General features: G+C 34.7%; 2 protein-coding genes across 5 annotated transcripts; one reads left to right on the plus strand and one right to left on the minus strand.

Moving 5' to 3' along the window:
- Positions 1-163: 163 nt before the first annotated feature.
- LOC102623351 (protein kinase and PP2C-like domain-containing protein) lies at positions 164-6,433 on the minus strand. Of its 4 annotated transcripts, XM_006481961.4 has the most exons (13): positions 6,160-6,430; positions 5,954-6,071; positions 5,676-5,842; positions 5,170-5,237; positions 4,811-5,034; positions 4,233-4,284; positions 3,454-3,514; positions 2,965-3,336; positions 2,600-2,669; positions 2,291-2,510; positions 2,100-2,204; positions 1,082-1,177; positions 164-537 (listed from the first exon to the last, which is right to left on the minus strand). In XM_006481961.4, exons 1-13 carry the CDS (start codon positions 6,272-6,274, stop codon positions 343-345), a joined length of 1,863 nt encoding a protein of 620 aa, XP_006482024.1. In that variant the 5' UTR covers positions 6,275-6,430; the 3' UTR covers positions 164-342. The 4 variants fall into 4 exon arrangements, 3 of the variants coding, with proteins under 3 accessions (XP_006482024.1, XP_006482023.1, XP_052299554.1); XM_006481960.4 differs by having other exon boundaries at positions 2,965-3,514; XM_052443594.1 differs by lacking the exon at positions 5,170-5,237 and having other exon boundaries at positions 2,965-3,514; positions 4,811-5,042.
- A 3,094-nt stretch (positions 6,434-9,527) lies between these two features.
- Positions 9,528-11,753, plus strand: LOC102623947 (cysteine proteinase inhibitor 6-like). Its single transcript, XM_006481962.3, has 4 exons — positions 9,528-9,851; positions 10,011-10,230; positions 11,113-11,258; positions 11,391-11,753. The coding sequence occupies exons 1-4, from the start codon at positions 9,666-9,668 to the stop codon at positions 11,505-11,507; spliced, it is 669 nt and encodes a 222-aa protein (XP_006482025.1). The 5' UTR covers positions 9,528-9,665; the 3' UTR covers positions 11,508-11,753.
- Positions 11,754-11,815: the final 62 nt, after the last annotated feature.

Genomic DNA, 11,815 nt, shown 5'->3' on the forward strand with positions numbered 1-11,815 from the left:
TAACAATTATTCAAATATTTTGTATTCACTGGAAATCATCATTTATTCTGCTTCTGTTTGAAGTTTAATGGGATTATCTATGTGTTCACACATAATACATTATATAAGAAAAATGACAACTAGACCTTTAAGTACGACCATGTACATATAAAAACCCTGTACGTCTAAAGAATAACCCTTTTTCTTTTCTACTGATTGGAATGTAAATTCGTAAACTTACAACTTTTTGTCTTCCCCCATGCAGGGCAAAAAGACAATAAACAAAATTATTATTACCATCAATCCCATCAGTTTACTAATCTGAGAAATTGCATAAAGAGGTGAAAAGACTAGAACTTACACCTAGTATATTCTCTCAGCTGTTGATACTGGCTGCAGGAAGACAACAATAACTGTGATGTTATCTTTGCTGCCACGTTCTGCTGCTTCCGTTGCCAATCTCTTGGAGCACATTCCTGGCTCTTTGACAGTGTCTTTGATTATGCCCACAGCTTCTACATGGCTCACAACATCCCAAAGTCCATCGCTAGCCATCACCTGGCAACCAAAATCTCATATTTACTTCTGCATTCAAGGTTAGATGCAAGATTTTCACAGCCATTTTTGGAAACTAAGAAAAAGGTTATATACCAGACCAGCTGATTCAACATATTCATTTTCATGCTACCAAAGGCACCAACAAGTATATCCAGCTACTTGATGCAACGTTTGGCTTTTACGTTAAACATTATGATGCATTCCAATAGGAAGATATATAAGATATGCACAACAATAGAGACAGAAAATGAATATTCATCGTGTTTGGGTCTGTTATCCGACAATTAGTTCACTGTTTCATCCTTTGTGCATTCCAAAACTTTGAATAATGAAACCCCAACAAAAATATTGTACGTTAACATATCACAAGCTGAACATGCAAGAATTTTCTTCCGTTGTTACACTTGCATCATCATATCCAAAACTCAAGTTTGTAAATCATGTCAACAGTTTGACTATTGGGTATTGGGTTTGAAATTTAATTGTTTGTTTGTTTTTTTTATTTTTTATTTGAACCACCACCCATCAATTCCATAGACCTTACCAAATATTCATCCCCTGGCGTCAGTATCGTTTCAGTAATCTCGGGTTCTGCTGTCACAGCAGGTTTCAGATCATCATCACCAATGGAACGAGTGACCTGATAAAAGAAAAAGATAAATTGGATTAAGAATTTATCTCCTCAAGGTAAAAGGAGAGAACAAAATCCAGTAGTGGTTTTGCAGGTTCTTAGGATAGTGAATTTATAAGCCTTGAATCCAGATCAGAAATAATGGAAATAATCTACAAATATTTTAGGCTTCATAATTGCAAATCAGCATATGTATTACAATTTTACTGATAAATATAATTATCCAAATTCTCAAATGAATTATGAAATATCCAACACAAGTTTACAAATTGTCAAAGATTTTGTTTTATGCAATGTTCAGATTTCGGAAACAGGACTGAACTGCTCGTTCTGTTAAGAGATTTGTTTGTACGCTTGAAATCTAACCCTCACTATCACATCCAAAAGGCAAAAGGATAATTTCATAAACTCCTTCAAATTGTTCTATAAGGCCGTTTAATTAGTTTTTGATCTAGGACTTTACTTATAAAGGCTATAAATTGCTTTTCCAACCATATGTGACCCACTCCAATTAACATGTGCTGTAGATATTATCTATCAAACAAACAGACAGACAGATAAGTTTGCCTAAGTAAAAGGAATTTATAATTATAGAGGGGCAGAGCCAGAAAATGGACTCATAGTGGGCAAAATAATAATGGGAAAAAAAATCAATTATTCTAGTGGTTTTCATTGGAGGGAAAAACATTTTTTTTCTGGGGAACTATGTAAAACCACTACAAGAGTTACTTTTTAAGTTTCGTCTTCTAGGTAAAAAAGGAATTAATGGAGGCAATTTTGCAGAGTAATAATGTGATCTCATGGAACAAATTTCTAAACAAACACAATACAAGGGAAAATAATGCCTTGCAAGGTCTACTCAAGCTTATGAATAGATCCACCCCCTGTCTATAACAGAACTGGTAACCAGATAGAGAAACTAGAAGGAAACCTGGAGCGCAGGAGGACCAACCCTCCAAGTATCAACTTGCCAATTAACGTTTCCTCCTGCACTAACAACACGCTCCCTCTCCTCTAGACAGCTTGCAACATGATCCTAGCATGTCAAATTAATTAGATTTAAGAGTGGTAACCCCTCAGATAAGCCAGAGGCTGAACTTAGAGCCAAAATTCCTGCCTCACCCTACTTAAAGCAAAGGGATGACCACCTCGACAGAGAATTGCCCTACAATCACCAGCATTAGCAACAAAAAGCCTGTTCCTAACTATTAGTGCAGCCATAGCCGTGCAACCAGGGTGCCAGTCTTTTTGAACAACTCTCTTGGATTTACGGAGAGAATCAAGTTCATTTCTGAACGCAACATCTGTTCTAATAAATGCTTCCAGCAAGGCATCGGTAGGCCTGCATCAAGTTATAGAATAAAAATTTATCCAAAGAAACCATAAGGTAGACAGGACTGAATAACATGAAATATTCGAAGTGGAAGAAACCTGGTAGTGGAACCTAAATTTTGCAAAAACCCTGGCAAAGCTCGAGCTGAAAACTCAGCAGCTGCTGAACCTGCAATAATGGCATCCATTGAATTATAATCCAACCTAAAGATGAGCATACAGTGTACTCGAAAAGAAAAAAAAGTTAATGAGAACAATTAAAAAAATCTTGAAACTTTGACAATTTTGCCTCCCAAAAGGAGATTTATGGCCTTTTTTAACTTTTTTTCGCTAGAAATAACTTCAAAACCGACTCCCAAATGGAGTATATTATGAATAAGCCTCATGGGCACCGCATTGAAAGCTTACTTGTGATGATTGGATCATTTCCCTAATTTGATCCTCAGTACTAAAGTTAAACATACCTCTGTGACCATCAAAAATGCCAAACATATGGATCTCCTTTTGATTGTACATATGAGGCATGAGGAAGTGAGTATCTTCCATAGTCTCTCTTCTGCCACATGTAGCAAAGGATCCCCAAGAAAGTACTGGATAATAAGTCAAAGCATCATTTGCAGATTCAAGCCAAAGTTTCACATCGGATTCAGCCGCATGAGAAGCCTTCTTGGAGGAATGTTCTCCCTGGGCTGTCCAGTTAATACTCTCGTGATAGGTATGCATATTGTTGCCACTATTTATGAGCTTATCATCATAAGTAACATAAGATTTGCCAGCACACAGATCTTCTTCCTTCAAGCTTTTTCTATGTTCCAAAACTAGATCAAGTTCCAAAGCTATATCAGAAAAAGAAGGCCTGTTATGAGGATTTCCATCCCAACACCTCTGTATCAATGAAAGAATAGATGCTGGCAGACCCAACTCTAGACTGGCAAGAATAGGTCGAAGCCCACCAGAAACCACAGCTGCAGTGAGTTGCTGCTCAGTATAGTTCATCTCCAGGACAGTGTGAGCCTGCCAGCAGCACACAATTATGCATTAATAGATGACTGCCTGTTTTGCATCAGAATTTTAGAAGAGGCCAACCGGTCATATTAACATGGGAATACATGAATGGAACATGTCAGACGCATACACCTGAAACTTTTGATATCCACAAACTGACACAAAAGAACTTCTGGAACTACAGCATAAGGCTACTCTTGCTAATAGGAGATCAATCGTATTTTTGATGGTGTATAAATTACAATATATGGTTGGCAAAAAAGAACATTAAGTGTCACATCTCAAGGAGCAAATAAATTTTGAATCTAAATTGTGTACAATTAATGCCAAAACAATTCAAAAGGAGATAGGAAGAAAGATTGGATCAGGTAATGCTTCTCAATTTTGCAGTTGTTCATACATATCTCCTAAAGCACATTCTCTCTCAGACTAGATAATAAGATCTTGCCAAAATATGAAAAATAAAAGGAGGAGGCAGCAGAAGCAGGTCAGGTGGTCGCAGTACATGGAGCCACATAAAGGTGATTTTGTCCTTGTATCCATTAAATATGTTAAACCAACCCTGAGTAGACATCCATATCAATTCAGTCTATCCAAAAATTTTGAAGAGTTGAAATCACTTTCCACATGAATGTGGTTTCTCTTGCCTGGTAATTTTTCAAAGTTCAAACAAGTCCTATTTGTATTTATCCAACAAAACAAGCTGAATAGGATAAGATATACTAACCTGAGCCTCGGCACGAAGGTCAGTATATGGGACAACACCGGTAAGCAGCTCACTGCAGTAAAATGGAGACTGAATTTCATGTTTATTGGAGAACTAGAAGATAAAAATTTCAATTACTTTTGCCAATAAGTATTACAGAAAGACTGAAAGAGTGCCCAGTTCTAAGACAAAGTAAAAGTTCAACCAAACATAATGGAGGCATGGCCTTCAAGTTGATCATTCCACAAATTTGTCAACATCTCTGTTAAAAGGAGCACTCTGTTTCTGATATCAACTCAGAATTTCTTAACATCAAGTTTTAAATTGTCAGGTCTACTTAAAACGTGTTGATAAACTCAAATGTTTTCAGATGCCATCTGTTGACCTTTAGTATAGTCCCAAAAGCACAAACCAAAGCACAATAACTACATAAGGGTTCCATAAAAGAAAGAAAGCAAGCTGTAGTATATTTTTTGTTCCAAGAAAAAATATAGGAATTTTAAAATATACAACTGCACCCACTTTCTTCACCTTCTGTCCAAACCAGACTTGCTACTTAGTATTGCCACAAAATAAAAGAACATATCCCAAATTCTTACTTGATCGATATTCCAAAGCTATAGACATCTGATTTTTCAGAGTGAATCTCCTTTTTCAATATTTCAGGTGCCATATAAATGAGTGTGCCAACCATGTTCTTTTTGTGAAAGCCACCAGTTGGCTTGCCAGATGATCTCCAATTCTTTAAAGAAATTTCTTTAAGGTTTTCTCTGTATTCGGCCAAACCAAAGTCTGCCAGGTGTGGACAAAGGTTTCTGTCAAGCTGCATCACTTTTACTACTTTAGTCACATTTCTTGAGGCTTTAGGTCTACTCATCTAAAAACTATTTATTCAGAGTCTGCAGTAACAAAGGGAAAAATACACCAAGGAAACCAAGAGCTTTTTAAGGAAAATTACAAGAACATTTGCCGGTTTGATATCCCTATGCACAATCCCGAGATTATGCAGATACTGCAAAGCCTTTGCTGTAAGAGGAAAACAGAAGGAGAGGGCCCAAAAAAAAAAAATGTAACATCATTCAACAGAAACTTAAATAATCATTATTCATCAAATCAATCTAAACTATCATAACTAGCTGACATGCAAAATAGCATTCAACTGCATAAACTATGCAGTTGAACAATCCCTATACAGCATACGCATAAGCCTACCCCTGCATTCCACAATCAAGGTAAATGCCACAATGATTTCCTATGAGGCATAAAGCAGTCTCTTCTAGTAAATTGAGAATTCCTACAGCGTTAATTAAACCAATGTTTATAGTAATTTTTAATTGCATGGCCAATTAGGTTATCACTATCTTTAACAAGAATTATTACTCAAATAATTAATCAAGACAACAAATCACACAGCCAAAGCTACATTACAACCTACATTACAACAAATGGAGTTAAAAAGAATACCTAGCTGAGCTGCAATCATGAGCACTTGATCAACACTCGGACTCCATTCTTCAACGTGTAATTTCTCAGCAAGATTGCGAGACTCGTAGAATTCAAAAAAGAACATGTAATTAGGCGGCTTCGCATGTGCAGCCACAAACTTGGCCAATCCCGGATGATCCAGCTTACTATCAAAATTCAAACAAACAAACCATTATAAACACTAAGCCAAAAACATAAACACACATAAAAAATAAAAATTAAAAAAAAAAGGGAAAGCGAAAGCAGAAGCAAATAACCATAAGAGTTGCAACTCCTTATGAAAATTATCCAACTCTTCAGAAGTAGACAAGATTGGTTTCTTGACAGCAACTTTTCTTCCATCCAATGTTGCTTCATAAACAACACTCTCCGCCCCTAAACACACCCATCAAAGCAGAGTCATAGGAATAAATGATACAAAAATGAACTGAAAAAGACAATTGGGTCGGTTTCTTTGGCTTACCTCTGGCGATTGGGGATAGGAGAGTGTAAGAAGAAGGCGGGAGATGAAGAGGGATTGATTGGCTGCTGCAGCATCCTCTGATACAAGTGTTCGGCTCCAAAACCTTCAGGCCCATTTTTGAATTCAGTGTAAAGAATTGAAGACCGTATTTAAGAAGACAAAAGGACTTGAGTTTTGCGTACGAAAGGGAAGCTTCGTTACTCGTTCGGCTTGAGACCGTACGGATTCATGCTCGCTTTCAGTTTTACTCGAGTTTAAGTTAGTCCTCCTCTGCGAACGTGCGCATTGCATCACCACGTAATCTAATGACCGGATTTTAAGTACACGTGGACAAGGACCTAAGTTAGCCCAGAAGAAATAGTAAAAGTAAAACAAACATATACAAACACGTGATTCTTTTATACAGTTGCCACATGTGATGCATTTAACAATTATCATAAATCATAGGTTTTTTAATTGTTATTAATTTTAATTTTTGTGGTTTCACTTAACTAAAGCTATATTCCATGGGTTTGTCTATTGTTGTTTACGGTGAAATATATCAAGCTTTAAATATTTTTCTCAACAAAATATAATTGATGTAAATTCGTGAATAATGATGCAGTCACGAACAATTATATAAATACTTCTATACAAAAAGATTAACAACATATTACATATATAACATAATTCATGAAAGAATTAGATGGACCAAAGCATTGCAAAACCTCATATTATTTTCATTAATTGCTTTTATTATTGTACCAATTCCTTGTAAACTACCAATTCAATATAAAATAAGGGTGTTTATTCAACAGTACTATAAACTTTTTGTTTAACAACCACATTTTTTTACCTTATTTTTTGAACTTCGAGTTTAAATATCTATATTGATTATAGTGGAAGTAAATTACTCTTAATTTAGAAGTGATTATTTTTTTAAGAGTAATGATATAGTCACAAACTCTTGTACAAATTTATTTTGTACAAACTTACATGATATGATAAGATTAGTTGAATTAAATATCACTTGACCCACGCGATTTGTTTTCATTATTTTATATTTTCATTCAACTAATGAATTGATATGACGTCAGTTTGTACAAAATACATTTGTACAAGAATTTGTGGTGATATCATTATTATTTTTTTTTAACTAGTCTCAAATGGACCATGTTAAAGAAAAGGGTAAAAACTTGTTTAGTCCTTATATTATGAGGTTAGTGCCCATTTAGTCCCTATATTTTTAAAAACACCTCAAAACATCCCTGATGCTAAATATTGACACTCATGCCATTATTTTTTATGCTTTTTAACTTGCTTTTACAATATTACACTCTTATAATAATTTTTTTATATTAATAAAAAAATTAGATTATCAAATTAAACTCAAAAATAAAATAAAAACAAAAAAGGTATATAGTAATTTTTGTGGAAGCTCACGTTTGTCTTAAAAATTAATATTGTAAAAAATTACATTATCAATTTTTTTAGAAAAATTAATATTTTAACTCAAGAGAGTGTTCCACAAAAATTAATATATTTTTTTATTTTTTGGTGTTAAACTGGTAATTTATTTTTTTTCTTTTTAATAATGTCTAAAAAAATTATTATAATAAGGTAATATTATAAAAATAAGTTAAAAGGAATAAAAGATAATGACAAGAGTGTCAATAATTTAATGGTAGGGATGGTTTGAGGTATTTTTAAAAATATAAGGACTAAACGCATACTAACTTCAAAATATAGGGACTAAACGAGCTTTTACCCTAAAGAAAATTCTAAGAAACTTTTGATGACGATATAAATCATGCTTAACAAACTTTAACAGATTTCATGGAACGCGTTAATGAACCCTCTTACTCGCTCTCCCCACCAAAACTTCCCAAAGGAGCCTACGATTCTACCCATTGGAAAGAATGCTTACTGGGCTGCTACCTGGTTCGAAATGGACCCAAATGGCAAACCAAAGATGCTATGCGAACCTTAAGCAAACTGTACAGCCACGAGTCCAATCAAATGGAAGCACTTTGATATTGCCGTGGAGGCCTGGACGGTTTAGAATTCAGATTACGTTCGTGCGAAAAGTTGCGAAATTCCTCACCCAAGTAACCACGTAAAAGTTTGCTATTTTCCAAGTGCCACGTATCAATAAATTTTTTCCTTGATCATTTTCTCTCAATTCCTTTTTTAATTTCTCAATTAACAAACATTAACTCATGTATCGGAGTATATCTTTCTAAAAAGCTCAAACCATTATTTGAAGCAATGAAGAGGTTAAATCGAAGGAAAATTAAAGACGATGATAACTTCACTAACGACAAAAAGCATGAGTTTTAACGGCATAGCTTCAACCACGTGTGATGGGTTGCTTTCAATTAATTGAAGTTTAATTAAGTTCTGTTTGAAAAAAAAAAAAGGATTAATTAAGCTCTATAACTCCTAGGATTTTAAAAATTCAACCAATGAAGCAAAAGCCATTGGGACAAGAATACCGAGGACTTTGTATTGTATATTTTGAAGTTTTGGTTGGTGACAAATTTTCCAAATTTGGTTAGAGTACACAGTAGTACAGTCGCCTTGCTGCTTACTCCTTCATGCCAATAATGACACATCATACTATCCAAGAAAGAAAAAAAAAAAAGAGTTTAAAGAGGCTTATACATATTTTTTATTTAATTCTTATGAATTAAGGATAATATTAAAAAAATTGGATAATAAATAATGGAAATATATACTTATAGTCTCGTCTACACCTACCTTGCTTTGATTATATAACTTTAAAATAAATCATATTTTCTAAAAGAGGAAAAAATGATGTGACAACAACTGAGTCTCGAACTTTTTATGGTTTCTTATGTTTAAACATATTTAATTTGTTTATCTCAAAAGGATCCCAATCTAATAATATTTTCAATATCATACACAGTACATACCTTTAATGTAAGAAGGGGGTGTTTGGCGCAACTACCCAAACACATTATAAATCAATAAATTATCTCAATTTTTTCATTTAAAGTGTTGAGGTAGCTTCATTTCATAATTTATAAAATTACTTATTATTTCGTCCCATCATTTAATAGAGATTAATAATTTTAATCTTTATTTAATTAGATAAATTAGTCCACTTGGAATGATAAAAGTTGAAATACTACTTGTGAACTTGGAAGTATTATATTATTCAACTTAATATTAAAGAGTACTTCAATCATTGCTCTTGTAAGCATCGGTGGGCATTGGGCATTGGCATTGGCAAGGACCTATTTGCTATAAACAGATAACCTATGACGAGTTTTAATACATTTGACACGAATTAGGGACATCAATGTTATTATTACTCCGAAACAAGATCCGTTTGGGGAGACAAATAATTCGGATCCCATTAAGACCGCGATGCTGTAACTAACTTACCCGTTAAGTTTAAGGCATCGGCACCCCATTAAGTTCAATTGGAAAATTCGTCATCTGGAAACCCGAGCGTTCGATCGTGTTGGATACGGAAGCAAAGATTTAGATACACAGTGAAGATGAATCGATACTCTGTGATAGTTTTGAGCGTTTTGGTTTGTGGGTTTATTGAATTGGGTCTTTGCAGAGAAGGTAACTTCATTCAGATGAGACCCGGAGGCGTTTATGATTACGGGGGCAATCAAAACAGTGCTGAGATCGAAGGCCTTGGCCGCTTCGCCGTTCAAGAACACAACAAGAAAGAGGTCCTTTCTGTTTTTTCCATTTTCTCTTCATTTTGTTTTACTGATTCTTCTCGAGTAGTTAATCGAATCAATTAATTACATGATGATTTATGTGGTGGTTTATTTTATTTTGAAACTTATTTGTTTTCCCATAATTTGCATAAATTTTGGATGGCACAGAATGCCCTTCTTCAGTTTGCAAGGGTGTTGAAGGCCAAGGAACAGGTTGTTGCTGGCAAGTTATACTATCTTACACTGGAAGTGATTGATGCCGGCAAGAAGAAGATATATGAAGCTAAAATTTGGGTGAAGCCGTGGATTAACTTTAAGCAACTTCAGGAGTTCAAGCATGCTGAGCATGGCCCTTTCTCCGCCCTCTCCGACCTTAATGTTAAACGAGGTAATGGACTACTTTGATTACGTTATTATAAATGTGATAGACACACATGTGTATCCAATGACCGTGTGACGAGGACATGATCATTACCAGCGCGAGTGTCACTAGCACCGAACACAGAACATCTCTTTTGAGGTTTACTTTGCATTTATAATTACGTATTGAACTGCTTAGGTTATAATATTATAGATGTAGAGAATTACTGAACCACTTTAAAAACAAGTACTTTGAGTTTCCAGATCAAGTCGGTGATGGATGAATGTATGTAATTGACCATTGTTTTTAGATAGCGATCTTGGTTGTATCTGTTGGTTAGCTATAAATTGGTTATGGTAGGCTGATCATACAACCCTGCTTGTTCTTAATCTTGTCCATTCTTTGATAGGTTGTAGATGTGAATGGTTTCGGTATCATGGGACTTAAGTAAGGTTGACTTTGTTACTTAGAAGGCTGTTGACGGTTGATTGTGTGAAATTTTGCTGGTAGCTAACCACTTGGTTGTATAATATGTTATGAAATTGCATACAAATTTTCTTGTTGCAAAAATTTCGAAAATGAACAAAGAGGTAGGTGTTTTCTTTGCTGAAGAGCTTTTTGAACTGTGTTTTGTGTTTCATGTTTTTTCTTCAGCGCCAAAGGCATCTCTGTTTTCTTGATGCATCATCCCTGAGAAAAAACCAATTTCTGATAAGAAATGTTGTTGCAACTTTTGCATAGCGTTTACTCTTTTCTCCTTGATATCCAGTTTCCTTTTTCTCTCTAATATGTTAGTGTTTAATATATTTGTTGAGCATTGAATGATTCTGAAATGGGATAAGTTAAAAAGAAACGAAGAAAAGGGAAGGGAAGCCTATTGGTTAATTGTAGTGCATCTTCTCAATTCAGGCTGCCATGGACAAGAGTGGCTAGCAGTGTCAACAAATGATATAGAGGTCAAAAATGCAGCAAATCACGCTGTTAAGTCCATGCAGCGGAAGTCCAACTCATTGTTCCCGTATGAACTCCTAGAGATCCTTCAAGCCAAAGCCAAGGTTGGCATATTTTATACTTTTCTATCTATTTCTAGATTAATATTGTTTGTAATTTGTCCCTTCTCTCCAGCAGCCTTTTCCAAGCTTTCAAATTTGCATCTTAATTAAGTAGTAGTTTTGATTTGATTGTAGGTCATTGAAGATTATGCCAAATTCGAATTGCATCTGAAGCTGAGGAGGGGAAGTGAAGAAGAGAAGCACTGGGTTGAAATAATTAAGAACAGTGAAGGAAAGTTTTATTTGAAGTAGATGGAATGCTTTAACTTCATAATCTAGCAACTAACTATATTAGTATGTTAAATAGTGTTTTTTGAGGCTGCTATGTTCAATGTTATGATCGGAAGTTCAGAACAACACCGTCCTTGGCTTATTAATTTTCTGTTTGTGTAAATATATTCATATTATGTCTAGTGTTTAATATGTATGGTTACTGATTGAATAAGGTTCAAACTCTTTATCTAGTGTTGTTTATATATATTTCTGTCTCTTCATTCATCTTTTTCCTCTTCCTCCTTTGTTTGGTGTGTTTTAACTCCACAAGCAGCATACCGTCATTT

This window comes from Citrus sinensis, chromosome 6 (genome assembly GCF_022201045.2).
Source record: "Citrus sinensis cultivar Valencia sweet orange chromosome 6, DVS_A1.0, whole genome shotgun sequence".
Classification (NCBI taxonomy): Eukaryota; Viridiplantae; Streptophyta; class Magnoliopsida; order Sapindales; family Rutaceae; genus Citrus; species Citrus sinensis.